At 47.4% G+C, this 27,815-nt stretch overlaps 3 protein-coding genes across 5 annotated transcripts; 1 reads left to right on the top strand and 2 right to left on the bottom strand.

Annotated features, from left to right (window-relative positions):
* Positions 1-635: 635 nt before the first annotated feature.
* Positions 636-8,819, bottom strand: TEX33 (testis expressed 33). Of its 2 annotated transcripts, none has more exons than XM_050927077.1 (6): positions 8,662-8,819; positions 5,844-5,919; positions 4,588-5,237; positions 3,836-3,986; positions 1,036-1,146; positions 636-805 (listed from the first exon to the last, which is right to left on the bottom strand). In XM_050927077.1, exons 1-6 carry the CDS (start codon positions 8,662-8,664, stop codon positions 717-719), a joined length of 1,080 nt encoding a protein of 359 aa, XP_050783034.1. In that variant the 5' UTR covers positions 8,665-8,819; the 3' UTR covers positions 636-716. The 2 variants fall into 2 exon arrangements, with proteins under 2 accessions (XP_050783034.1, XP_050783028.1); XM_050927071.1 differs by lacking the exon at positions 8,662-8,819 and adding an exon at positions 8,186-8,330.
* Positions 8,820-8,904: 85 nt separating this feature from the next.
* Positions 8,905-15,581, bottom strand: TST (thiosulfate sulfurtransferase). Its single transcript, XM_050927137.1, has 2 exons — positions 14,890-15,581; positions 8,905-9,406 (listed from the first exon to the last, which is right to left on the bottom strand). Exons 1-2 carry the CDS (start codon positions 15,482-15,484, stop codon positions 9,108-9,110), a joined length of 894 nt encoding a protein of 297 aa, XP_050783094.1. The 5' UTR covers positions 15,485-15,581; the 3' UTR covers positions 8,905-9,107.
* Positions 15,582-23,140: 7,559 nt separating this feature from the next.
* MPST (mercaptopyruvate sulfurtransferase) lies at positions 23,141-27,239 on the top strand. 2 transcript variants are annotated; one of them, XM_050927102.1, is made up of 3 exons: positions 23,141-23,370; positions 24,673-25,310; positions 26,464-27,239. In XM_050927102.1, the coding sequence occupies exons 1-3, from the start codon at positions 23,141-23,143 to the stop codon at positions 26,760-26,762; spliced, it is 1,167 nt and encodes a 388-aa protein (XP_050783059.1). In that variant the 3' UTR covers positions 26,763-27,239. The 2 variants fall into 2 exon arrangements, with proteins under 2 accessions (XP_050783059.1, XP_050783053.1); XM_050927096.1 differs by lacking the exon at positions 23,141-23,370 and adding an exon at positions 23,443-23,534.
* Positions 27,240-27,815: the final 576 nt, after the last annotated feature.

Below are 27,815 nucleotides of genomic sequence, written 5' to 3'. Positions count from 1 at the left end.
TATGAAAGGGAAGGAAATTGCCTCTTGCCTCACAGTCTCAGCCCCCAACAGGGACAAGAGTTGCACCTGGATGCTGTACTAAGCATGACTGGCCCCCTAGAAACACCTGCGAGAGTGTGTTCCCACAGAAAGGGCCCACAGACCAATGGCTTTCTGCCTGGTTTGTATATCTCACCAAGCCTCCACTGTGCTTCCTGCTGTGCAGGAGAACTGTGTACAGAATCCAGGGGAGAGACGGAAAAGGGGCTGGCAGCCATCAAAGTGCCGTCCATGGTCATTCAGTCATGAGCATCCTCCCTCCACACACGTGTGCGCACACACATTCCAGCCATGCTATTTCCTAAATACTGTCCCCAGTCTGCTGGATAGTCAGTCTCCTTGTTCTTTCAGTCCTGGGCTTCCTCTCTGCACCCTCACACTGCTTTCTCCAGTGCCCACCCCCACCCTAGTCTCACCCTGCAGAGATTCCATGAGAACTGTTTCCATGGCCAGTCAGTCCTCTCACACTACTGCCCCCAAAGAGTCTCCCTCCCTTTTCCTGAGATAAGAGGCTTTGCCATTGTGTTTCTGCCCACTGATTGCCCAGTTCTCTTCCTGCCACTCGTATTGCTGATGCTCAGCAAGCACACTGATCGAGGTTGCACGGAGGTTTATTCTAGTGCTAGGGAGAGCAGGGTCCCTTTCGGAGAGCCCTTCGCTTCTCTATCTTTTGCCTTCTAGGATTTGCCTTTGGTCTTCTCCCCATATTTCTGCTCCAAAGCTTTTTGCAGGTTAAGGTTTAGGGCATTTTTCTGGTGCCATCGCCCTATAAAGAAGACAAACCACAGTTCAATCACTGCTTCACTCCTAATGATACCGCTCTCCCTGTGGGTAAGAACCAGTCTCAATGATTTCCACCTGCCTGTGGCAGTGCTCTGCCCTAGCTCAATGGCTCTTCTCCTGTGTTAATGCCCATCTCTAACCCATCAGCTCCCTTTCATAGTTCATGTCCAGCTCTGAGGTGCATCAGTTGCTTGCTCATGACAGAAGCCTTACCTAGGTCATCGGTTTTCCTTCCATGCCAGTGCTTGGGGTCTCTGACTGCCCTTTGAATCACATCTGGAGTATAGGAATCCTTCATCAGGCTCTTACTCTCTATTGGGCCACCTGCAAGAAACCGACCAGGCAGGAATTTGTTACCATGAGCCCCTCTGCTGCTGGCAGAAGTGATGTACACCCACGGCCAAAAGGGAGAGAGAAAAGGGATACACAGCTGACATTAGCACCTTCATTCACATTTGACTCAGCTATTTGTTCTGATGGGGTCTGTGGTATGGCTCTGTGACCACTTGGACTCTGTCCAGTGCATTCTTGCACTTTCTCTGCTAGTACTTCCTGCCCATAGATAGAGCAGGCCCATAGTGGAGCATCATTTTTAGTCATGTCCCATGGTCTACTTTTCCCTCAAGCACTTATGTGCAGTCTCCCCTACTGCTCCCACTACCTGGGTGTAACTCACAAAGCCACCATCTGACCCTCTTAAATCCCTCCTTCAAACCTATGGGCCCACCAGGTCACTCCCATCTGGCCCTGGCTAGGCAATGGTGAGTTGTGACTTCTGTCAGCCCCTTCTAGCCTTGCTCAGCTCTTCTTGGTTTCATTATTACCTCCTCCTCCTCCTCCCAAGCCACCCAGACCTTGTTTTGGCGGTCATCCACTAGTTGATGCCAAGTCTGAGCTTCCTGAGGGAGGGCTGTCATAAACAGATAGCTAAAGGTTAATGTCTCTTTCACCTGGAAAGGGGTAACAAACAACACCTGACCAGAGGACCAATCAGGAAACAAGACTTTTTCAAATCTGGGTGGAGGGAAGTTTTGGGTGTGAGCCCTTTGTTCGTGGTCTGCTCTCTTTCTCGGCTCTGAGAGTGACCACAGGAATCTCCAGGCTTTCTAATCTTCTGTTTCCAAGTTGTAAGTACAAGGATAGTAAGACAATAGGTTTATATTGTTGGTTTTTTTTGTATTTACATGTGTGTAGTTGCTGGAGTGTATTCTTTTTGGATAAGGCTGTTTATTCATTTTTTTCCTTTAAGCAATTGACCCTGTATATTGTCATCTTAATACAGAGACTATTTTAATGTCTTTTTCTTTCTTTTTTATATAAAGCTTTCTTTTTAAGACCTGTTGGAGTTTTTCTTTAGTGGGGACTCCAGGGAATTGAGTCTGCAGCTCACCAGGGAATTGGTGGGAGGAAGAAGTCAGGGGGAAAATCTCTTTGTGTTAGATTTACTAAGCCTGACTTTGCATACCCTCTGGGTGAGGGGGAAGAGAGATTAGATCTATCGGTACTTGTGTTTCAAGGACTGGAAGCAGGGAATCTCCTAGGGTCGTCCAGGGAGGGGACCCTGGGAGGAAGTAACAAGGAAACAAGGGGAGGGGGTTATTTCCCTTCGTTGTAAGACTCAAGGCATCTGAGTCTGGGGGTCCCCCAGGGAAGGTTTTGGGGAGACCACAGTGAGCTAGGCACTGTATAATTCCTAGCTGGTGGCAGCGATACCAGGTCCAAGCTGGTAACTAAGCTTGGAGGTTTTCATGCTAACACCCATATTTTGGACGCTAAGGTCCAGATCTGGGAAGAAATGTTATGACAAGGGCCAGTCTCCATTTTATCTGCTACACAAAGGTCCCAAATCTTGACTGAGGTTCCTACATGCTACCACCGGGCACACTGCATAATAATCATAATCCGGCTTGTGAGGCATTGGGTGCATGCACAAAAGGCACTCTGATACCATGCTGTTGAGAGCAGTACATCACTCCCCAGTAAGATTTGATCAGATAGAACAGGGGTGGGCAAACTTTTTGGCCCGAGGACCACATCTGGGTATGGAAATTGTATGGTGGGCCATGAATGCTCACAGAATTGGGCGTTGGGGTGTGGGAGGGGGTGAGAGCTCCGGCTGGGGGTACGGGCTCTGGGGTGGGGATGGGGATGAGGGGTTGGGGTGCAGGAAGGTGCTCCGGGCTGGGACTGAAGGGTTTGGAGGGCAGGAGGGGGATCAGGGCTGCGGTAGTGTGTTGGGGCATGGGAGGAGGTCAGGGGTTCAAGCTCCACGTGGTGCTTACCTCAAGCAGTTCCCAGAACCAACAGTATGTCCCCCATCCAGCTCCTATGTGAAGGTGCAGCCCAGCAGTGCGTGCTGCCCCATCACTTGGGGAGGGGGCAGGGTGCGGAGCCCCCTGGCTGCCCCTACTCATAGGAGCTGGGGGGCAGGGGACATGCTGCTGCTTCCAGGAGTTGCGCAGAGTGAGGCATGCCCCCAACCCTGCTCCCTGGTGGGAGCTCGAGGGCCGGATTAAAATGTCTGGAGGGCCGAATGCGACCCCCGGGCGGTAGTTTGCCCACCCATGAGACAGAGGGATCACTGAGGATTCTGGAGGCACAGAGACTTGGGGGAGAGGCTTCAGAACAGCATGTCTGAGAAGGCTTCAAAGAGCAACAAGCATGTGATTTGAACTGGAGCTATTAACATGGGACATTTGATTGCAAAAGCTATCACCCAGGCAGCTCTCAAATGGCGGGGACACGGGTGGTCATGCTGGACTCTCATGCCTCACTGTTGCTGGTTGGAAAGAAGGAAGAGAGGAAGATAAGGAAATGGGGGAATAAATAAAAAGGGGATCCATAGCCATCCCTCCTTTCCCTTGGTATCCTGCTCCTGGAGTGTTCTGAACTAGAGGGGCGAGAGAAGGTGGAGGGAGCAGTATTGTTAAAGAGACACGAAGACCAATGCAGGAGCCCAGGGGCAATGCAAATAGTATAGGGAAATCTCAGGGTAGAAATACAGGGCCCTCACCTTGGAAGATGTTTGACCTCAGGTTGTAACCTAGTTCATAATAATCAGCAAAGGGTGTGGTGGCCATGGGATTCTCTGGTGTCTTAGAGGACCGGTTGCTGAGTCGTTTCTGCCCCTCGATCAGTCCAGCCTCACACAGAGCACGGCGCGCCTGGCAAGCACAAACGTCATGGAGTCAGTCTTGACCCACAAACCTCAAGTGCACCTGACTCCCTGGAGGCACCTAGATGTACCCTAATCCCCAGGGGCAAGCGCTGTTCTTGCGTGTACCTCTCTCACCAGCGAGTACCTTTAATCTCTGGGTTCACCCTGAATACATAAGCTAATTCAGACCTAGTATAAATGGGTGCAGTTTAGCTGAAATCAATGGAATGTGATCTTCTTACAACAGGTCTGAATTTGGCCCAGGGGTGGGTGCTGTGACACCCCTGCCCCCGCCTCACACCCTCTAATGCTATTGGTGTCTCTAATGGCCTTCACCCTCTGCTTCTTCATCATGAGTGCAAGGAGGGAAAGAGAAAGATAATGAAGAGATAAGTCAGGATGGGGAGACAGAGAGAGAACACAAGAAATTGTTGAAGATCTGGTGCCTCTGGATATGCAATTTGTCACTGGACCGGCCCCCCCCCAGTTGCAAAGCCCAAATGCCTCCCCCTAAAACACCCTTCTCCAGGTTCTGTCCTTCCAGTCACTCCCCCCGCAAAGTATCCTCCCTGCTCCTCGTGTGTCAGTGTTACCACTTCTTCCACAACCTGCTCCTCGGTGACGAGCTCATCCACAATACTGCTCCCGAACTTGTGTTTGATGTTAATTGGGATTATGTTGTTTTTCTTCTCCTGAAAGAGCTTCCCCTCTGCTTTCACGTCTTGCCCTATTGATGCTAAGGATTCCTTTGCACTTAAGCCATTCCGGAATTCCCTCACTTCCTTGTGGCTGGTCTTGGTGGTCTTTCGGGGAGATCCAGGCACCCTGGGCCCCAGCGGTTGATGTTGCCCTGCTGCTGGTTCTTTGCCATTTGAGTAGGCTTGGACACTGTCTGCCTCCTTCTGGGTAGACTTTGCAAGATGTAGGAGACTTCCTGTCCTTCCTCTTTGATGTTGCCTCACTGCTGGTTCTTTGACACCTGAGACATCCCGGGCTTCTTCTCCTTCTCTGGTGAGATGACGCCATGCAGAAGGAGTTTTGGACTGGAGACTCTGTTTACTATAGCTTCTGGTGTGTAGATGCTGCGCAGAGGGGGATGCCTGGGATTTGACTTGAGGAGAACTCATGGGTGTTCCGCTATCTGTTGGGTTCTTGGAGATCTTCCAGGCGGTTCTACTGGAACTTTTCAAAGAGGTTCTCTTGCCGCTGGCCCGTGCCCCAGCCAGGACGTGCTCCTTGTTGACATCTCCAGGCTCCACTTAAAGATAGAAGGAAAAGCTCAACAAATTTGCCATCATTTTGATAGAGGAGTGTGGCAATAAATGATCTTGCACTGCACAGCATGTACAGTGTACATAATCTACTCCCCCTGAGCTGGGTGGAGGCTGTGCGAGGAGCTCGGGTGTGTCTGTGGCACATATATTTGGTCACGTGTCCAGAAGCACACATACACACAAAGGTCTAGCTAGTCAGCCTGTGCACTTGAACCCAGGTTTGAACCTTCTCACACCTCAGCAGGCATACATCCTGTCACACATACACATCTGTTGCCTTTAATTGGCATGTACCAGCATGAATGCCTTCTTGCATACACACACACATTCCTAAGCAGTGCAGGCATGCCCATGAGAACTCATTCCCACAGGTGTATGTAGCTAATCAGTTCACAAACCCATGTGTATCATCCTCTCATACACATGCATATCCAATCAGGACGCATTCATGCAAACAAGCAATCCCACAGGAACCCTGGTGGGGAGTGAAGGGTGGAGGAAAACCCCCATGGAATGTGAGAGCAACATCAGACGTCTGAGTGCAAAGTGGGGGCTCGTGAACAAAGCAGCTGTTTCACTGTATCTCTTACCTGATGGGTCGTGGGCTAGCACAGGCTCATGTTTCGCTGCAAGAGGTGTAAGGGAGGCCGAGGTCATAGGCACCTCCTTGAAAGAGCAACAAAGGCTGTGTTAGGTAGGCATAGAGCAGGAGCCAAGAATTTGGATTAAGCTGGTCGTTTGTCAGAAGTAAGACACGGCGCAACCAAATAGAGAGGGTACCACACCAGGTTAACGTAGAATTTGCTGCACCGGATCAATCTAGGAATTACCACGCCAGAGCAGCCGATTGGTCCATCAAGTCCATAATCCTCTCTTATTAAAAAAACAAACAAACAATACAGTGTTCTACAGAACTGGTCCAAAAGGCTACAGCCTGTAATGGTGTATAATCAATTTCTGTAGAATGCCATTTGCATAGGCAGAGGGCATTAAAAACATTATTATTTGTTGTGTATATTACAGTGGCTCCCAGAGGGCTCAGCCAAGATCAGGACCTCATTCTGCCAGGTGCTATACAAACACAGCGAGAAGCTGTACCTGCCCCAAAGGGCTTAAGGTCTAAACAGACAAGACAGACAAAGGTGCGGAGGGGATGTGCGTAGCACTGACTTGTGCACTGATCATTTTATGCATTGCTTTGACTACCCTCACCCAAGCCACGATAACTGCAAATGCTATTTGTCAACAAATTAGCCAGCCCTTTTGTTAAAAAAAAAAAAAAAGCAGCTACTGTATTTTACTCTGTGCCCTTCACTGGCAGCAGACTCCCCAGACTAACTGTATTCTGTGGGGAGGGAGCTGTCCTATGCAAATCCCACCCACACCCCTAACCTTTGTCTTCGCTCTTCTCTGTTCCTCCCCCCCGCCCCTCGTTCATCTTACACATTGGCTGGTCAAACCTGAATGCAGGGCTCCCAAGGCCCTGTTCCAACTATCCATGGACTGGCTCCAATTGACTTTCTTGCCATTAGATCAGGCCCTGAGTGAGGGCACGTGATTGCTCCATGGGACAGAATTACGTTCTTTTTCTGTATTATTTTCAATCCCTTTTAGGAGCATTTTAATTGTATTTTTATCAGATTGCAGGACTCGGTGTTAACTAAATGGATCTCCCCCACTTAGTTCCTGTGTTAACTCCTGCCTCCAACCTAGACCTGAACCAAGTTGCCACCATTATTGTTATGTCCACGGGAAGAGGGCGGCTTGTACCGCAGACCCGCAAGTCTCCCATTTGTGGTTCACCCTTTGACTCAGAAGGCTTGGAGTATTGCCTCCACTGCTTTCCTTGTACCGCAAAGCTCATTCCTTAGTAACTCTGATTGCTCCAGCTTCCGGCAAGCTGAGTGACTTTAAAGTTCACATGCAGATCCTCTTTTCTGGGATTTGAACTAATTACATATTATTATTCCTATTTAATATTTTTCTTACAGCAGTGCCTAGAGGCTCCGACTGAACTCAAGGCCCCATTCAAACATCAATAGCTCTTAAGGGACCATTCGATCATCTAGCCTGACCTCCGAGATAGCACAAGTCACAGAATTTCGTGCAGAATCTCCTACATTGAGCCCACTGTGCTAGGCACTGTACATGAACATAAGAATGGTCGTATTGGGTCAGACCAAAGGTCCATCCAGCCCAGTATCCTATCTGCCAACAGTGGCCAATGCCAGGTGCCCCAGAGGGAGTGAACCTAACAGGATCTCTCTCCTGCCATCCATCTCCACCCTCTGACAAACAGAGGCTAGGGCCATCATTCCTTACCCACATGCACGTTATAAAAAAATAACTCCTGACCACAGAGCTATAAAATGACCAAATTTTTTTCTCTGCCTTTTTCTGAAGATGCCACATAAATTATTTGCATAGTTTCGAAGGTATTTTCACTGTGTTCATACTCTCCTGCCATTATGGCTCCCACTGACCAAGAAGAAATAAGGTACTTGTCCCAGTGGAGCTAAAGACTAACCTCAGGCTGCTGAAGGTATTGCTGTGCCATTCTCACAAGGTTTCTGGCTGGGAAAAGCACTAGTATTATTATTATAGATGAACTATACACCTGCCAGAAGTGGCCTGGTATCTCCTGCCAAATGAGGCTCAGGATCAGCTGCCAGAGGTGGCCAAGAATAGCCTCACACGCCTGCCACATGTGGCCTGGACTGGCACCAAAAAGACGGTGTGATCAGTGTGCTGCCTCAGGCCTGAAAAGCAATGTGGCAGTACATATGAAATGTTGTCTTTGATTGGCTCATCCTTTCTTTGTTTGTGTGTCTGTCTGAGTTTCAGTGTCTCTGAAGTGGGGTGGGGTAGGGGGGCGCTGAGTTTCCAGAATGAGGCTCAGAGGTGAAGCCTTTCTTATAAATGTCTCTCTCACCTGTTCCATGGTCTCAGTTGAGATGACAAAGTGATTCTTCTAACCAGGCAGGTCCTGCTGAAGTCCAGAAGTGCAGGCAAAGAGGTGGAACTAAGATTAAGTATCAGGGATGGTTGCTAGGGAACAACCCTCCCCATCTATGAGCTTTAGTTACTATGGGAACCAAAATAAACAAGGCACAGTTAGGTTTTATCTTTGGGGGAAAAGGCTCATGTCTCAGAAAGAACACAGCCCAACAGTTTTCAGCACGTGTGTGAGGATCTTTAGTGGCTCACGTAATAAAATAATAATTAATAGGACTTAGCACTTCTGCTGCATTTTCCACTCAAGCATCTCCAGAGGGTATTAACTGTGCCTCATACACTCCCCAGGAGGGAGGTGTCATTATCCTCCTTTTACAGAGTAGGAAAGAGAGGTTAAGTGATTTGCCCAAAGTCACACAGTGAATCTATGGCAAAGCCAGGACTAGAACCTACCATGTTTGATGTCCAGCCCTGTGCTTTCACCACAAGAATGTGCTCCCCATTTCTTTGGGGGTGTTGGTGACTTGGCTTCAGTAGTTCCTAACCCAGCTGGGATTTCTCAGAACCTCTAGTGGGAGAGCATAACTTTTCCCTGTGGAACATGGCTGTTCTTCCTTCAGCCACACATTGTAACATCACAGTATGATGAGGTCCCACAGTCACTGCGGAGGATTAGAGGCACATACAGACACGTAATCAGAAAGCAGAGATTTTATTCAGTGGTGCAATTAAAAAAGAGACTAAAAACCTACTAACTGATCTTACAAAACTGGATTAACTATAACAGAGAGAGAATTTATTACATTCCTTCCCCTCGTTTCCAGCTCCCTTGAATGAAGACAGTTCACAAACGCCACTCTCAATGAATGCTAAAGGACTGCATTGCAACCTCTCTCCCTTTATGCCTTGTTGCGCTTCCACTCAGAGAGCTTGTGCTCTGGCGGGGCTCGGCGGAACCACTCTGACCAGGATCCATCATAGATGGCCACATCTGGCTTGCCACAGAGGTACGCCGCCAGGGCAATGTGGCACGCTGTGACCCCCTTACGGCATGTGGCAACGAGTGGCTGCGACAGGTCCACCTTCTTCTCCTGGAACATGCTCCGAATCTCCTCTGGGCTCTTCTTGAAGCCAGCTTCAGTGAGGAATTTAAAGAAGGGCATGTTCAGCGAGCCGGGGATGTGACCTGGTTCAAGCCCTAAAACACCCCCAGGGAGAGAGAAAAGGACGTGTGAGGAGAGCGTTCAAAAGACATGCACATAACGTGGCACACTCATAGCTTATAAATCCCTTCAAAGGACTACTTCACTGTCTGAGGTGACATTGGGGGTACAGAATGACAAGCTAGAAGTTACAGAAGTAAAAGCCTTGGCTAAGACACTATGGCCCAGATCCTTAAAGGTATTTAAGTGCATTGATTTCAAGGAGTGTTAGGCACTTAAATTCCTTTGAGGATTTGAGCCTAAGATTCTTCATGGCCAGGTGTGCTATCACTGCTGAGATTCAAGAGCAGGCTACAGCAGATATTCATGGCCTGGAGTAAAGAGAAACCGAACAAAATATGTAAGAAAGGATCAGATTGGAAGACCCAATGGCCTCTACCATTGCCTATATGGGCTAAATTCACTAGAGTTTCATTATGTCAGTGATGAATTTGACTCCCAGAGTTTATGAAATTATTTCTGCTGCCAGCGATGTTGGGTAGGGGTGATGTGAATAGTCAGAAGACAGAAATATCATGAAAACTGTTTGGAGCCCAGAATTTGGGTGTGTCACTCACAGATGGTCTTCTAGAGAAGAGAGTTGTCAGGCCTGGAGCATTTAGGGTCACCACTGGCTAGTCATTTACAGCAGGGCCAAGTGCAGGTAAAACATCACCATTAGTATGAGTGGAGAATTTAGATTTTTGTCGCATTTTAAATCCACTCTGCTTGGTGTAAATGAAGGTCAGACTTTCTGCTGGTGTAGGTTACTTCAAGGAAGTTCTGCTAATTTGTGCCAGCTGAGAATCTGACCCAAGGGCAAAGCTGCTAGTGTGAGAGAGGTTTCAAAAATGATGAATGAGATTTTAAATGTCTCACTGAAACACGTAGCAAACTCCATTGCGGGCCTGATCCAAAGCCCATTGAAGTCATGGGTTTTGGATCATGCCCTACGAGAGTAGGAGACTTTAAACACTGGCTTGAAATTAGTCTCCAGTGAGTGAGATAGGTTTGAATTTCTAAAGAGCCTGGAAGAGACAATGCATGCATGTACATGCATCCGACAAAGTGGGTATTCACTCACGAAAGCTCATGCTCCAAAACTTCTGTTAGTCTATAAGGTGCCACAGGACTGGAAGAGACAAGTTGTGGGACAATCAGATAATAATCTACATCTTAAAGACAGGTCACTACCAGTCCCAAAATCAGTGGGATGGTCCTGAGGGTCATAGATTTGTCCTCCAACCCACAAAGACAGAGTCACCTATTAATTTCAGGCCTCACAATGCCATGACCTTGCATCATAACTCAGCATCGCAATGCTGTGTCTATATGTGATGATGTTGCAGTTTCATCACTCATGGATGCAGCATCACAATGTGATGTTGCAAAGACTGTGACATATCATTTTATCCCACAGGTAAAGCTAGAGGGTTGGGAGGCAGAATCTATGACAGTGCAAGATCCCTTTGGAAGGCTATTCTGTGACTGTGTGATCACCCACTATTCCAGATGGACATTATTCGTCTCATTTGCTTCTTGATTTGTCTCCTCTGAGCTCCTTAGAAACTGGCTCCAGCTCCCAGCAGTATCCACATGCTTCCCTTGAAAACAGGCTCAGCATTGGCTGGCAAATGCTGAGCTGAGAACAATTTTCACTCCTGGCTTTTTTTAAATTAAGAAATATATATTGATTTGAACTGCCGTTTCAGTCCTTGGGTGTCTCCTGACCTAAGCCCACAGGTGGCCTACATCTAGAGATTTGATTTATTTTGATTTATGTTTTTAATTATTAAAAGCATGTCCATCAGAGCAGTCTCTGTGTGTGTTCACACCTAGCAAAAACAATACAAAGTGAGTTAATAAAATATTGTCTGAAAACAGATGCTCAATCCTCAAGCTGCTAAATAGCATAGAAATGTCCTCTGAGTCCAATTCCTCTCTCCTCCTTGGGTCTTTCAGGGTGAGCAGAAAGCACTATGTGGAGGGCAAGGAGCAATGAAATTCTGGAGAATGGGAGCGGCAGGGAAGCAGAGGAGTCAGAGAATACAGGGGATGGGGCTGAAGAGTAGCAGGAGAAAAGGAAAATGGAGGGATGACAGGGATCTGCATGGGCAAGGGGAGGCTAAGTCTCTCCAAACAGCCAAGCCGTGGCCATGCCAATGCTCCGCCCGAGGCCCAGCTCCCATGTCCTGCTCTTCCCCTGTGACCCTGCCCACGCTGCTTCTCTTCCTACCCTCATTCTGCCTCTCCCCTGAAGCCGGTGGGGGCTTGGGCCAGCCAGCGGCTGGGGACTTGGAGTGGCCGGGGCAGGCAGGCTGGATTCGAGGCAGCTCAGCTGGGATCCTTTGGCCACGGTGGGGGCTTGGGGCTCCTCTGGCTCTGGGGGTCGAGGGGGGGTCGAGGGGGGGTGGAAGGGATGGGGTGCAGGGGTCTCAAGCAGAAGGGGAGGCACAGGGGCTGGCCTCCCCAAATGGGAGGGTTCACGTGCTGTCCATGGAGATCTGGGTAATAGTTCCTAACAAACAATTAATTTGGAAAGTTGACCCTCTTTTTCTGTTATCTACCAAGAAACAGAGAGTCTCAAGTGTATTTATTTACGAGTTCTTAAGCAAATAATTCTTGCTGAGCAGATGGTTTGTGCCAAATATTTTCAATGTGACATTGCTTGTAAATTAGTTATTAATTATTATTATTGTTTATTTGATTTATGGTAGCACTAGGAGCCCCCACCCAAGATTAGAGCCCCATCGTGCTAGATGATGTTTCAAAACACATAGAAAAGGGCAGTCCCTGCCCCAAGGAGCTTACAGTCTAACAAGCAAAAGGTGGGAGAAAGGAGAGAATTATCCCCATTTTACAGATGGGCGTTGAGGCACAGAGAGGTGAAGGGACTTAAGGAAGTCAATAGCGGAGCCAATAATGGAACCTCAGTCTCCTAAGGACCAGGCCACTTCTTCTCTAAACCATGTGCCCTTGTTTCAGTTCCTGATTGGATGACTGTCACAGCGTGACTAGTCCCTGTAAGGGAAAATGAGCAACAGCTGTGCCATAATTAATTAGCTGCTTCCTAACTGAGGGGGTGGGACTAAAAGGTCAGGTGATAGTTTAATAAAGACATGGGCCTTACAAAAAGACTGAGAGAGCTCGCTCTCCTGGTGGAAACATAGGGAGTGGGCAGGCTCCTATGGAAGGCCTCAAGCCAGGGTCTATGGAGTTCAGGGAACCTCGTGCCTATATCAGAGTAGGGAAGGCTGCAAGGAACAGAGCCCAGAAGGGGCTGAGAATAGTATTTCAGGGGAACCAGCCTCAGGGTGGAGGGTCCTATGCCAGAGCCATAAACACTGGCACAGGTAGCCCAAAAAGGGGTTGGGAACAGAGTCCAGAGGTTGGGCTGAAGAAAAGCTCCTGAAGGGCAGAAGAGCTTTTTTATTTGTTGAGCCTTTTAGCTGGTCTTTAGGTCTTTTGCACAGAGGGCTATGCCACATCTCCAGCACAGATTGGTGTGTGGAGAACTGAGGAAATCCACCCTCGGGAAGGAAACTGAGGCAGGGCATGCTGGCAGTGCCACACTTTGGCACTATGGGGTAGCTACGCCCTATGGCAATGGCCTGTGTAATCAGCCAACAACAGCATGGATTTCAGACTGTACAGCTGAACATAAGTTCTGTATTTTACAATGTGCAGTTTGCACTCTGCATGTTAACTGATTTGAAAACAGCTTTTAGCGACGTATTGATCATGCTGTGCTGTGGGTGTGTATATGTGCCTGGAAGGCTCCTCTGCTGGAATATTTGCAGAAAGCAAACACAAAAGGGGGACCAACCTGGACCCAGGGAACTAATTCAAAACTAGGAATGAATAGTCACTGAAATGTTGGAGTTCTTACAGCATTTGCAGGGAAAAGGAATGTGGAATCCATCTGTCACCAGCAAGGAGCATTTTGTGTGCATTTCAGATTGAATTTCAACCTCCACTTACTGAACTCAGATGCAATCCCAGATCTTAATACACTAAAAAAGGGAACTAACTACAGGCACATCTCCTGATTTTTCACTGCTGTAACCCTTGTCATGCCATACCTCCTCTTCCCCTCATCCCACCTTGTGTTGTCTAATTTAAATCCCAGTCCTGCAACTGGATCCACAGATGGGGTGCCCTGTGCCCCTGTACAGCCCCATCAAAGTCAATGGAGCTCTGGATGGGCTCAGGGGTCTGCCTGCATGGATCCGACTGGAGGATCAGGATCTTAGATTGTAATCTTTTAGGGGCAGGCCCAGTGCTTAATTTGTAATGAAAGAGGTTCTGGGGCTGAAGCAATTAGGTGCTGGAGCGCAAGCAATTTTTTTACTTTCATAAGAGAAAAAGCAAACCCAGAGGTGCCGGGGCAATGAACTGCCAAGCCCAGAGATGCAAACCCTGGCATAAATTCAACTCTGGGCAGGCTCCTCTCTCACTTTCTAACTGTAAAACACCCTGCACACACATCTGGCTCTCTAGAAATAAGAACAACAATCCTGGTGCACATGCACAATTTGACAGGCTTTCTGCTAGGTGTTCAGAAATCAGAAGGCAGAGCAAAAAAATCCTGGGATTTAAAGAGCTCTCATGATTTTTAAGTTATTCTGATGATTTTGGGGGTTGTTTTCGTGCTATGTGAACTCAGATTTGGCAATCAGAGTGTTTTCCTTCAACTTCAAATTGAGCAAAATTTCATTCCAGGCATGTTTTTATATAACCTCTCCCCAGACACGCAGCCTCTCCCCTGCTCCCACTGCGACAACTCTAGCCCTTTGTTCAGGCTGATAAAGTTACAGTTATACAAACTGTGCCACTTGTCAGGGAAAGGGAGGGGAGGAGAGTATGAGCCTCTGGGACAGGGTTTGGGACTCTCTCTCGCTCTCTCTCTAAAATGGTTGCGTTTATATGGTAAGGATCCAAAGGGCAAACAGCCAGTCAAGCAAGTTCTCTGTCGACTAGGGAATTGGATTTATCCCTCAAAGGAAAACAGAGCTCTCATGTTACAAGAAAAAAATGAGCTGTGCTTACAGCAGCTTGGTCATTTGCTGGTGTGTCTAAGGAAGGCAAAGTGCAAGCATGAAAACCAGTCGTGTGTATCTGCTAACATTAGATAAGGAGGTCCTATTCTCCCACATCAGCAGTATGATTAACTCTGCAAGGGAGCAAGAGGGCACAGGGGACAAACACCTCCAGAGTTCAAGGAAGTTTGTGACTGGATCTGAACTTCACAGCTGCTCGTCTTTATAACAGGTCCAAAGAAAACCCTAGATCTGAACTCGGAGTAGATTCAGATCTGTTTGCTGAAATTTGGGTGCTGTCAGTGCATGTGTCAGTGAGGAGAGGTGTGAGTTGCGAGCATGCATTACTGCAAAGTGTGTTTGTTAGCAGGGAGGAGGGGTAGTGCCTGAGCAAACATCCAGCTGTAGTTGAAAGTTGAGACACCATGTGCTGCTCCTACCTTCGTTCCCTGGTTCTGGTTCTGTCCCCCGGTACTTCCCCTCAGATCTGGAATCCACCACCTGGAACTGCTTGGATTCCATGTTCTCTACCATGTCTGTATAGGTCTTCAGCAGGGACCTGTCCAAGGTGGCCTTAAACACTGCTGGCTCTGGCCGGCTGATCTCTGATGTCACAGGGTGACCCTCCTTCACCCAGTTCTTGAACCCGCCGTTCAGCACGGAGACCGTTCTGTGCCCGAAGACCCGGAACATCCACCAGGCTCGGGGTGCATAGAAGGTCCCCAAGTCATCCCCATCATACACCACCACATGCGTGTCATTGCTGATCCCCAGATGCCCAACATAGTCGGCGAAGTGTGCCTCGCTGGGCAGCATGAGCTCATAGGGCGACGACTTATCTTTACACTCCTCGATATCAAAAAATGAGGCGCCAGGTACATGCCTGTCTCGGAACTCCTGCTGGGCGTCCCTTTCCCCAGGAGGGTACCAGGATGCATCTAGCACACGCAGGCTGGGCCCAATCCGTTTGGCCAGGACAGATTCTGAGAGCCACTTGGTGGAGACCAGAGCTCTGTACAGTACTTGCTGCACCATTGTGTCCAAGACTGTGTTTGTGTCGTGAACTGAGAGTTTAGCACTGTATGTGAGAGCTGGAACTGTACCACCACCGGGGTGATATGGGGAGGAGCCAAGTCTACCGGAATCCCAGCTTCTGGTATCTGGTTCTCAGCCAATCAACTGTCTGGATTGAGAGAGCTCTAAAAACTCCACCCCCTCTTCTCCCTCCTCTTCCCCCATGCTCCTCCTCCCCTGCTAGCTGCTAGTCCCAGAACACTTTTGCAAGCGACTGGTGGATTTGTTCCTTATTCCTAATTTCTGATTTGTGGTACCATCTCCTTATTTAAAGGCCAAAATTATTTTTAAAACATATCAAGGTACGGCTAATGTTTTAGAAATGTTATCTAATTAACGTGATGGAATGTGATAAACATTTAAATTAGTTATTGGTACTGGCTGTATATAACACATTTCAGATCACCACAAAGTGACATGTCTCTGTGACCATCAAATTGCTATGAAAGAGCTAGGGCCTGAGATATGCCACTCACCAAAGATAACGGGCAGCTGTGAAGTTCAGATCTAGATGCAAACTTCCCTAAAGTCGGGAGGTCGTTGCCTCCTGTGCCCTAAATGGAGCGTGAATAAGGAACTAGGGTTTTGATTATGTGATAAAATGTATTTGAGGTCACCCTAAGTGATAAGCCCCTGCAATTGTTACTTCATTATGAAGAGATGAGGAAATGCCACTTCTAGAGGTGACTTTTTATTTTTGGTCTGACAAATATATTACCTCAGTGTATTATTTTGTGTTATCTTTGTTAGTAAACACACAATATGCAGGTAAAAATCAACAAAAAGCAATAGTCAGTCAATGTGTTGCAAATCCAGCTGGGATGTTTTCACATAAATTATATGATAGTTACAAATGAAGAAAATGGTAAGAACGTTGGTGTGATCTTAGAGGAATTAAGAAGCAGAAAAATAGCAAAATTTATCAAAAATCATGTCATTGGATTACAAATATAAAAAAACCATTTCTTATTATTAGTGTTGTGTCTTTTGCTCATTCCACAACAAAAATAATATGCAGACCCTACTTGGTCAGTTGGCTCCCAAATAATCATGTTTATTACCTGCAATCATACAAGATCTAGGTTGATACTATCCTACCGCTCTGAGTGGTTTCTGGTGGCTTCTAAAACACAGAAAAACAGCGAGTACCACTACAGTGCTCACGAACTTCTTAAAGGAATCCTGCCCTACACCTATATGCTACAATTAGTGGAATCAGCCAGTGTCTTTAGAGTTCCTGTCAGGCTTATCCAGCAGCAATGTGGCTGGGTAAACTTTAATGGAATTTGAGGGACTGGGGTCTTTATCTGTGGCTAGAATATCTCTACCTCATTTCCTTTTTAATTCCAAAATTCCATCTTAGAAATGCCAGCCCTCAGTTTGACCAAGTTTGTGGAAACATACAAAATGGCTCCCAGTGTTTTATGGTGTCCTAACAACTTTGGGCCTATAATATCAACGCCTTTGCTTTAATAAACTTTACTGTTTATGCAAATAATGTTGATGGAGACTACTGAACTAATTAATATTTTAAATATTAATGCTACATTCAAGTTACATGGAAAAGAGCTACAGCAAGGACAGGTAATGGGTTTTTCTGAGGTAGGGGCATTTCATTTTTGTTTGAATGGTCTGTGAATGGTATTTGAAAAGACGTGGATCACTGCTTTGATTTGATCTCCAAAACGCATCTTGTTTTCTTTCAATTTATTTGCTATCATGCATAGAAATCTCTGATGGAAATAGCCAAGGGTCAAAATTTTCAATCTTTCTATGACCCGACTAAATGCAGGTGTAATGAACAAGATGCATGATTCACCATTAATGAAATGGCATGTACTCAACTGACAAAATTCATTGAACTTGTTCACTTTGACTATGACATAAGTAAAGAAGTTTCTATTTATTATAATAAAAAATGTTAATTAATTGAGAAATTGTTGCTGTTGTTAATGCTGATCACTGGTGGCAGCTATATTTAAGCACCTAAAGATTTGTATAATAAGACCGTGTTTTGCACAAAAGGGAAGTTTCTTTGTGAATTTCTGCTTAGAATTACTGCATAATTTGGTACTGCCTGCCTCTCCGTAAGGGGTTTTTTTAGTCTGTAATCCTGACACATTCAACTACTACACCAAACTTCCACATGGAGGGCGAAACTTTGCAAAAGGTGAGTGTGCAGAAGGACTTGTAAAAAGGCCTTGTAAATTCAGAGATGTTCAGGCCAGAAGGGATCATTAGATCATCTAGTCTGCCTTCCTGTATCACCATAGAAGTTCATCCTGTTACCCTGTATTGAGCTCAGTAACAACTTATGTTTGACTAAAATACATCTTTGAGAATGGCTTCCACCCTTGATTTGAAGAATCCACCAATGCCCTTGGTAGTTTGTTCCAATTGTTGATCATCCTGACTGGTAAAAATGTGTGACTAATTTCTAGTTTGAATTTGTCTGGCTTCAGCTTCCAGCCATTGGTTCTTGTTCTGCCTCTCTCTGCTAGATTAAAGAGCCCTTTAGTACTGAATATTTTGTCCATGTGAAGTAGAGCCCTGCACCTGACCCAAACCCAATGGGATCCAATGAGAAGTGTCAGGTTTGGATCAGGTCAGACTGGAAAACAACCCGATCCTCTTGGGCTTGGGTTGGGTCAGCTCCGCTCCCCATTTTCTGTCCCTGCCTGCCTCGCTCCTGCCGGTCTCCACCACCCTGCTGCACTGTATGTGCTGCAGAGTGAGCGTGCAAAGCAGTCACAGCACTCGTGTCAACCACGTGGACAGGTCACAGGAGATGGTGCTGTCTCAGGTTCAAGGGGTTGGGATTAGGTTGGAAAATGACTTGACCCTCTTGGACTCAGAGTCCAAGTCCAGTCAGGCTTAAAACTTAGGCCTGTGCAGGCCTCTAATGTGAAGGTATTTAAACACCATAATCAAGTCACTTCCCAATCTTCTTTCTGATACACTAAACAGACCAAGTTCTCTAAGTCTCTCACTGTAAGGCATACACCTCTTTTACCAACTCTAGACTTCCGAAATAGGTTATAACCAGTCATGTGAATTGTCCCACCAGGCTTCAGTAATGCCAATTATATAATTTTTTTTCTCATCATTGAGAATTTCTACTTCCTGTTACTCCTTACCCAGGGCACGTCTACATTACAGCATAATTTCGAATTAACTAAAACCGGTTTTATAATACTGATATTATAAAATCGATTTTATGCGTCCACACTAGGGCACATTAATTCGGCGGTGTGCATCCATGGTCCTAGGCTAGCGTCAATTTCTGGAGCGGTGCACTGTGGGTAGCTACTGTAAAAGAATGAGGCCAATAATGTCGATCTGCGTCCACACTAACCCTAAATCGATATAGTAATATCGATTTTAGCGTTACTCCTCTCGTTGGGGAGGAGTACAGAAATCGATTTAAAGAGCCCTTAAAATCGATTTAAAGTGCATTGTAGTGTGGAAGGGTACAGCGTTAAATCGATTTAACGCTGTTTAAATCAATTTAACTGCGTAGTGTGGACCAGGCCCCAGACTCCTAGCACTGAGATATAAGCAATTGAAAAATGTCTTCTCTTTGCGTTCTTTTCCACATCGGTCCAATTTTTTCACAATGTCAAGTCTGAACTTTTATACTGCATTTGCCTCCTTAGCACCCTCCCCTTGCATTGGTAGTTTAATGGCCTCCTAGCTGCTCCAGTTCATCTGCATTCGAGAAGGTTAGCTCCCTACCTGTGAGATGCAGCCCATCCTGTCTGTAAGACCTCTCTCCCACTGAAAGGTTCAACAAAACCAATACTTTCAGCTTCACGCCAACCATGCAGCCAACAATTCACCTCCAGTATTTTCTGCCTTCTCTCACTCATGGGACCAGTACGATCTCCAAGAAGATCACTTAAACATTCCTTTTCTTCCACTCGCTTCCAAGATGTCTAAGGTCTTCTATAATCTGGGTAGTTCCATGTGATGCTTGTGATGGGTTCCAATGTGTATCATCATCAATTGCCAGACAACTTCATAAACCTGTCTAACTCTGTAGTTACCTCTCACATCATCATTCCAGGGAGCCAGCACATCGTCCTATTGTCCTTCTGCCCCTTGCTTAATTTTCTGTCTGCTCTTTTTAATATGAAGTCGCTGATGATGATTATTTGCATTCTTAGGATGGCTGAAGAACCTCTCTTGGTAGCTACTTCTCATATTGTAAGGACACGCATCAGGTATGTCCTCTGTAGCTTTCTGTTCCATTCAACAGAGAAAAAGTTCTTCTATAGTGGATTTTCTATCTGAAAACATTTTGATATTTCTCATTGGGCTGAATGCCTCCTAACTCTCTTTCCCCTCTTGGTCACAGACTGCCTCTTTGGTTTCTACTCTCTCCAAGACTCTTATCACCTTGTGGTGTCTGTGACAATAATTTCTGAATCTGGTTGTCCAAGAAGTCTTCATTGCCTCAGATAAATCTATTGTGCCTTCCAGCAGAGAGGAAAACATAGCACATCCAATGCAAGTCACAGCAGTTGTTCCCTTATCATCCCAATCTGCTACCTTATGTAAAGACATACCTAAAACTGGTTTCACAATCCCTCTGTAAACTCCCACTCAGATTTATCTGGTTTGTCACTCCTGTTCACCTGGCAATTGATATATATTAAACCTCACTGTTCAGCTACCTCCTTTGCAAACAGGGAGGGAATAACCACTCAGATGTCAAACACTAGTTCTGTTCAAAATCCAGCCACCGAGCCCTCACTGAGACCCAAACAGATCTGTCTCACCTAGGCAGTTCAGGGGCACATAGCCCAGCCACACAACCCTGATTGAGAACAAACAGATGGAACAAACACAGCAGTCACCAAGTCCCTGTAACTGCAAGCATAGGAGCCACATATTCACCTTCTGAAATGGCCCTGTTTACCATTCCTGTTCCCATTCCCTTCTGAAAGGTGTATAGGTGTTTGGGGGGTGGGGAAGAGGGCTGGTGATATGAGCCACAATTTTTCTCATACAAAAAGTTTTGTCAAGGAGTTGCATGTCTCAAATCCATCAGACCAGTTTAGCAGTGGAGGGGCTGTGTTACCTGGGGTGTCCTGAGACTTATTTTGTTAGGTACACCCTGTCAAAACCCAGCTCCTTATTCAAACTCCATATAGAAAATATAAGTAAGGTAGAGATGTGACATCTTACTGAACAAGAACAAAGCTTCAGGTCAATGAATGACACGCCCCAGCTTCTTCAGCCTGACGGTTGCCGGGATGTATCACTCGGGGTACCCCAAAGATGTATTTTCTCATGTACAGCCTGTCAAGCCCCAGCTCCTTATTCAAACTCCATGTACAAAATGGAAATGGGGTGGGAGCATGACGTGTGGCAGCAAACTGCTGAAGAACACTTCAGGTCAGTGAGCGGCATGCCCCAGCTCCTTCAGAACAGTCCGACGGTCATAGAGACATGTCACTTGGGGTGACCCGAGACTTATTTTGTCATGTGCAGACAGTCAAATCCCAGATCTTTATTCAAACCCTGTTTACAAGATAGTAGTGGGCTGGACTATGACATGTAGCAGCATAAGGTGCAGGAACTACATTATGGGTCAGGCAGCAGCCTGTCCCAGCTCCTTCAGAACATGCATCTGAAGAAGTGGTTTTTTACCCACAAAAGCTTATGCCCAAATAAATCTGTTACTTTTTAAGGTGCCGCCGGACTCCTCATTGTTTTTTCAGAACAGATTGTCAGTCACAGGCACATGTCACTTCAGGTGACTGGAGACTTAGTTGGTCATGTTCAGTCAGTCAAATACCAGCTTATTTGCTTATGTAATTAATAATTAACTAATGTATCTTTATCACATTCCATCACATTAATTTGGTGTCATTTCTAAACATTTACTCTTACCCTGATATATTTTAAATAATTGTGGCCTTTGAATAAGGAGCTGGAAACCATGACTAAGGAGCTGGTACCACCAGTAAGGAACTGGGAATAAGGAACCATCTTCAGCCTCCTGTGGGGCATAAATCTGAAACCCTGACGGCGTGGGAGGGAGGTAACAAGGTGAAACCAGACTCCAGAGTCATTAACAGCGCAGTCAGATGACTGGCTAAATCGGTGTTAGGGCAAAGGGCAAATCTCAAAGAAGAAACTGTGAAGTGTTGTATCCATAAGGGTCCCAGGATATTAGAATGACAAGGTGGGTGAGGTACTATCTGCTATGGGACCCAACTTCTGTTAGTGAGAGAGACAAGCTTTTGAGCTACTGGTACCAGAAGAACTCTGTGTTGCTGGAAAGCTTGTCTCTCTCTCAGACAGAAGCTGGTCTCATAAAACAGTCAAGTATCAGAGGGGTAGCCGTGTCAGTCTGGATCTGCAAAAGCAGCAAAGTGTCCTGTGGCACCTTATAGACTAACAGACGTATTGGAGCATGAGCTTTCGTGGGCGAATACCCATTTCGTCGGATGCATGTAGTGGAAATTTCCAGAGGCACGTATATATATGCAAGCAAAATCTTTATACCAATATTTATATTCCAATTGATTTATAATTATATGGTAAAAATGAGAAAGTGAGCAATTTTTCAGTAACAGTGGCTGCGACACTTTTGTGTTTTTATGTCTGATTTTGTAAACAAGTAGTTTTTAAGAACATAAGAATGGCCATACTGGGTCAGACCAAAGGTCTGTCTAGCCCAGTATCCTGTCTCCCAACAGTGGACAATGCCAGGTGCTTCAGAGGGAATGAACAGAACAGGCAATTATCAAGTGATCCATTGTGTCGCCCATTTCCAGCTTCTGGCAAACAGTGAAGTTACGTGTAACTTGGGGGTATGCTAGTCAAATGAGACTCCAGACAAGATTACAGGAGTCCAGAAAGTATCTTTTATGGCAGTGGCTCTCAACCTATCTCACCCATCTTGTCTCCCCACGAAAGAAACCGTAAGGGGCTCTGCAGAAAGCTAGGACTCTGGGATCAGTTAGAGCAGGAGTAGGCAACCTATGGCACGTGTGCCAAAGGTGGCACATGAGCTGATTTTCAGTGGCACTCACACTGCCAAGATCCTGACCACCGGTCTGGGGGGCTTTGCATTTTAATTTTAAATGAAGCATCTTAAACATTTAAAAAAAGTATTTACTTTACATACAACAGTAGTTATATATTATAGACTTATAAACATTCTAAAAACATTAAAAATGTATTACTGGCACATAAAACCTTAATTAGAGTGAGTAAATGATGACTTAGCACACCACTGCTGAAAGGTTGCTGATTCCGGAGTTAGAGGGTGTAAGGTAAGTGAGCTAAAGACCAGCTTGCATGTCACTACACAGCAAGCCCAGAAGACTCCCTCCTAATGAAGGAAACCGCTGGACACAAAGTCCTCCTGCGCTAGGAAGAATCCTGGTGATGGAAGAGCAGCTCCCAGCCCCACTCGCCTCATAGAAACCCTTCAGTACTAAATCCCCTGTGGGAAACGCCCCCATGCAGGGCTCCCCTAGCAGGGGGGAGCCCCCCAGCGCGGGATTTCTGGCAAGCAGCGCCTCGCTCTCTTTGCATTTCAATCGAGACCCATTTATTTCCGTGACTCAGCAGCGCCCGGCGCCGCACCCTGGCTACTAAATGCCTGTTTGGTTCATTTCCTTCTCGCCTTGCAGGCGGCCCGGACCATTGTTGCAGGGGGGTGGAAACACCCCCCCTTCCCAGGAAAGTGCTGAGCTGGGCCACCCCCTCCGGCAACCCTACCCGCTGGTGGCTGGGAGCCGAGGGGCGCTGCTGCGGGCTGGCTCTGCGCTGGGAGGGCTGGTGCGTAGGGTCCCATCCGTCCCCAGCGCTGTCCCGGCCTCCTCAGGGTTGGTTTGCACGGGCAGCCCTTCCCCCCCCCCCCCCCCCACTGGACAGCCGGGTGGGAGGTGCCGCTTGTCTCCTCCCCGGAGCGAACGCGTGGAGGGGGCGGTGCCCTGGGGCGCATGTCAGTCACCCGGCCGAGCAGCAGCGACCCGGGAGGGGCACGGAGGTATGGGCAGTAGCCTGCTGGACGGGAGCCCCTCCCTCGAGGGGCGAGGGCAGGAACTTCTGCGGGCTCCTGGGCTCAGCGGCCCCCGGGACTCCCTTGCTCCGCTCGTGGGCAGGGAGTGGTTGCACTGATCCCCAGGCTCTGGGTTGGAAGGAGGCCGTGCCAGGCCTTGCTGGCACGCTTTCCGCTGCAGCCCTGAGCGGACACTGTCCCTTAGAATCTGATGGGGGGGTATCCAGGGCAGTTAGTGCCTTGTAGGGGCTGGTCAGGCAGGGGAGTGGCCTTGAGTGGCCACCAGCCATCCCTCTCTGCTGCTGTGTTCCACCTCTGGCAGTGGGAACCCAGGGACCAGTACCGTAGGGGCAGGGGGATGCTGCTGGCTCAGCCAGGTCCTAGGGGACAACCCTTTCTCTGCCTGGAGTTCTCAGCCTGTCGCGGAGGCAAGGACCCTTCCCAAAGCTGTGCTTTCCTCTCATGCGCCTGTGGGGCAGGGAGTTGTAGGAAAGTCACCGTGCTGGCAGAGTGTGTAGCAGCAAAACTTGGACCCAGGGAAGTGAACAGCATTTTTAATGGAGTGGTGGCAGTCCTTAATTCAGAACTCGGGACCCAGCTGTGCCGAGCTCCCTTTTGTGAGGTTCAGAGTGGTGGCTCTGATAGATACAGCTCTCTAGCCCAAGAGGCATAGTGCCAGGGTGCCTCACACACAGGGTTTTCTCTTCCTGATTCTGAATTCAGGTTCCTGCCATGTGCAGCTGACTCAGCCTGGTGTCAGGCAGGCTCTGCAGGTGTTCCTCTCCCTAGATTTCTCTCTCTGTCTTTAACTGAGCTCATTTCATGATCTCTGGACTGCCAAACTGATTTCTGATGTCGCCCCAGTGGTGTTACAACAGAGCTGACTTTACCCAGGTTTGCACAAAGTGAAGCAGAGGTGGGGTTGTATTCTGTAACCTGGGGCCCAAGTTCTTTTCTTCTGATATTATTATTTGTATTACCGTAGTGCTCAGGAGCCCATTGTGCAAGGTGCTGTACACACAGAACAAAAGACAATTCCTCCCTCAAAGAACTCTAGTCCCTTTTTTTCCCCAGTAGCTCACCCTAATATCTTCTGTCACTAATTCCTGACTTTTTCCCCCTTCAGGAAACCCCAGAGACTGTCTGAATCTGGCCAGGACTCAGGAGCAATGTCTCAACAGTTCCTTTATCGGGCACTGGTGTCAGCTAAGTGGCTCTCAGAAACCATCAAATCCCCTCAGGCTGGGCAGGCTGTGAAGATCCTGGATGCATCCTGGTACCTCCCGAAGATGAAGCGTGACCCCCGGCTTGAGTTTGAGGAGCGCCACATCCCTGGTGCTGCTTTCTTTGACATCGACGTATGCAGTGACCGCACGTCACCATATGACCACATGCTGCCCAGTGCGGATGACTTTGCGGAGTATGTGGGCAAGCTGGGTGTGGGGAACGATTCCCATGTGATTGTGTATGATGCCAGTGATCAGGGTCTCTTCTCTGCTCCCCGTGTCTGGTGGATGTTCCGGGTCTTTGGGCACCATGCCGTCTCCCTTCTGGATGGTGGGCTGAAGAACTGGCAGCGGGAGGGATACCCACTGAGCTCTGGCAAGAACCGAGCAGTTCCTGTGGAGTTCCATGCCTCCCTGGACAAGTCACTGGTGAAGACCCATGAGGACATAGAGGAGAACATAGAGTCACATCGCTTTCAGCTGGTTGATGCTCGCCCTTCAGGGCGGTTCAGAGGGACGGAGGCAGAGCCCAGGGAAGGTAACACTTCTGCTTAGCCATCACTGTAACAAACATGGTGTCCATTTAAGGCACAAACCCAGAAACATGACTCTCGTTCCCAGCTGAAGATTGAAGCTGGAAACTCACTTTTTCCAAAGATGAGTTTCAAGAGGAGGATGCTTGGCTGATATCGATCCCTCTTTGTGGTTGCTGTCTCTGCTTACCTATGTCTATTTGCCACTCCCACTGTTCTGTTCTCCTTATGCTGCTGCAAATGCTTGCTTAAAACACATTCACCATGGGGCAAGGCCTTATGACACTAAACACAAGATGTTAATTAGTTCAGCATCTGTGTCAGCAGTAAGCCATGAGGACTTGAATCCTGGCAGTGAAGTTCTCCATCTGACAACCAGATTTACTGTATATATGATTTGTATTATGGTAGAGCATAGAGGGCCTGATTCTGATATGTGCTGTATAAACACACAGGAGACAGCCTTGCCACAAAGAGTTTACAAAAGAGGCAGACAAATGGTGGGAGAAGGAAAGGATTATTATAGCTGCTGTGCTGCTGGGAATCTGAGGCACACTGAGGTTATGATACACATCTAAGGTCAAACAGGAAGTCTGTAGCAGAGGAAGGAATAGAAATAAGATTTGCTGAGTCCCATTCCTTGCTTTCACCCTACAACCATCTCTCCTCTCAGCTGATTCATCTGTTGCCACAGCTGAGTTTCAAATCAGGCAGACAGAAGGGGTGTTGCATACACTGTGACTAATACATGTGGCTGAAAGAGGGTGCTCCCATCCCCACCCCTAGCTGTTAGAGCTGCACCCCAGAAAGTGATTTTCCGTTCATACAAGAATTGAAGAAAGCTTTGTATTTTAGTATGAATGTGGAGTCCTGTGGTTCAGAGGCAGCAGTGCACTCAATCTCTCAGGGACCTGGGGAGGTGGAAGAGAAGGTAGCTCCTACACCCCATCCCTTTAATAATATTTAGCTTTGATATGATGCTTTGTGGTCAAAGGTACAGATATTAACCCTCACATAACCTTGTGCAGTGGCTGTAGAGGGAGGGCTGCCGTGGCACGAGTATGTTTGGAGGGTAGTCAAGGAGGGGTTGTGCGGTGGAACCCTCTGTGATGTAAAGATTAACTCCTATCTGTGTTGGTCTCCTTCCTCTTCCTCCAGGAATTGAGCCTGGTCATATCCCTGGCTCCCTGAACATCCCCTTCTTGGATTTCCTCACAGAAGCTGGCTTTGAGAAGACCCCTGAGGCAATCCGCAGCTTATTCCAGGAGAAGAAAGTGGACCTCTCAAAGCCAGTGGTAGCCACATGTGGCTCAGGAGTCACTGCCTGCCATGTGGCCCTGGGGGCATACCTCTGTGGCAAGCCAGATGTGGCTGTCTACGATGGTGCCTGGGTGGAGTGGTACATGCGGGCACGGCCTGGAGAGGTCATCTCTGAGGGTAAAGGCAAGACCCTCTGAAGCAATGCCTCTGCCCCCGCAGTGCAGACAAATTGCCTTGGAACAGGGTTTGGGAGATGGTCTTAGCCTTTCCTGTTTTCAAATCATAGTGGTCTTGGGTGACAAATCTAAACATACATGGTTCTAGCCCCTTCCCCTACTCCCCTCCCCCTTCTCACCCACTAACCCCATCCCTCATTTTTCTGGGCATGGAAAATGCCTTTTTACAGCATCTTACTGGGTTGAGGGGAAGCACTTGTCATGGGATGGTGGAATAATTGATTCAGGCTGTACTCATCAGCTTGGATGATCTCTCCTGGTTGGACACTTAACAAGGAAGATGAGTGGAGGAGCAGTTTAGGTTTCTCCTCATATTTGGACTCTGATTTGTTCTCAGCCAGTTTTGCATCCACCATTGTTCCTGGGGAACTTGAAATCATGTTTCTTTTAAGTATCTAATTCAAAGGTTACATAATAAAAATATTTAATGAGTTTAAAGGTTTTTCTCCAGAACAGAGCCCAGGACAGTATAGCTGGGGTTTCTCCTTCCCCACTCACCGAGGCATCTTGCTCTGTATCCCTCCACAGGGAGTGTTTAATTAGCACAGCTACGTGCAACCAGCATATAACTACAGTGGAGCTGGAGATGTAAAATCCAGCTCCCACAGACATACCTGTACCAGCAGTGTAGCTGCATCGTCGTGAGGAGCTGGCCCAAGGACATACCTGCAGTTTCAGACTGGATCATGCTTGGGGCTGATATGCAGTTCATGCGGCTGCAGCTATGTTGCTGTTTTTAGTGTGCTAACTCGATCACAGCTAGTGCAGGTATGTCTACCCAGGTGGCAAATTACACTTCCAGTGTAGACATACTCTTATTCTCTGTGAAAGAAGCTCTTCTGATGAAGTGAATGCAGTATTTGTTTCCTCCTTGATAGGTATATTTCAGTTTCCCTGGGAGACCCCTGTGGATCAACTAAGGAAGGGCAGCATACCTCTCTGTTTGTTTCAGTCTGCAGCCATGCAATTGTGTGACTTTCAGATACCACACTCCAATTCAGCATGATCCTTACA

The sequence above is a fragment of the Gopherus flavomarginatus genome, chromosome 1, assembly GCF_025201925.1.
Source record: "Gopherus flavomarginatus isolate rGopFla2 chromosome 1, rGopFla2.mat.asm, whole genome shotgun sequence".
Taxonomy (NCBI): domain Eukaryota; kingdom Metazoa; phylum Chordata; order Testudines; family Testudinidae; genus Gopherus; species Gopherus flavomarginatus.
Note: the sequence above shows the minus strand (reverse complement) of the source record. Positions and strands in the feature narration are given on the sequence as shown.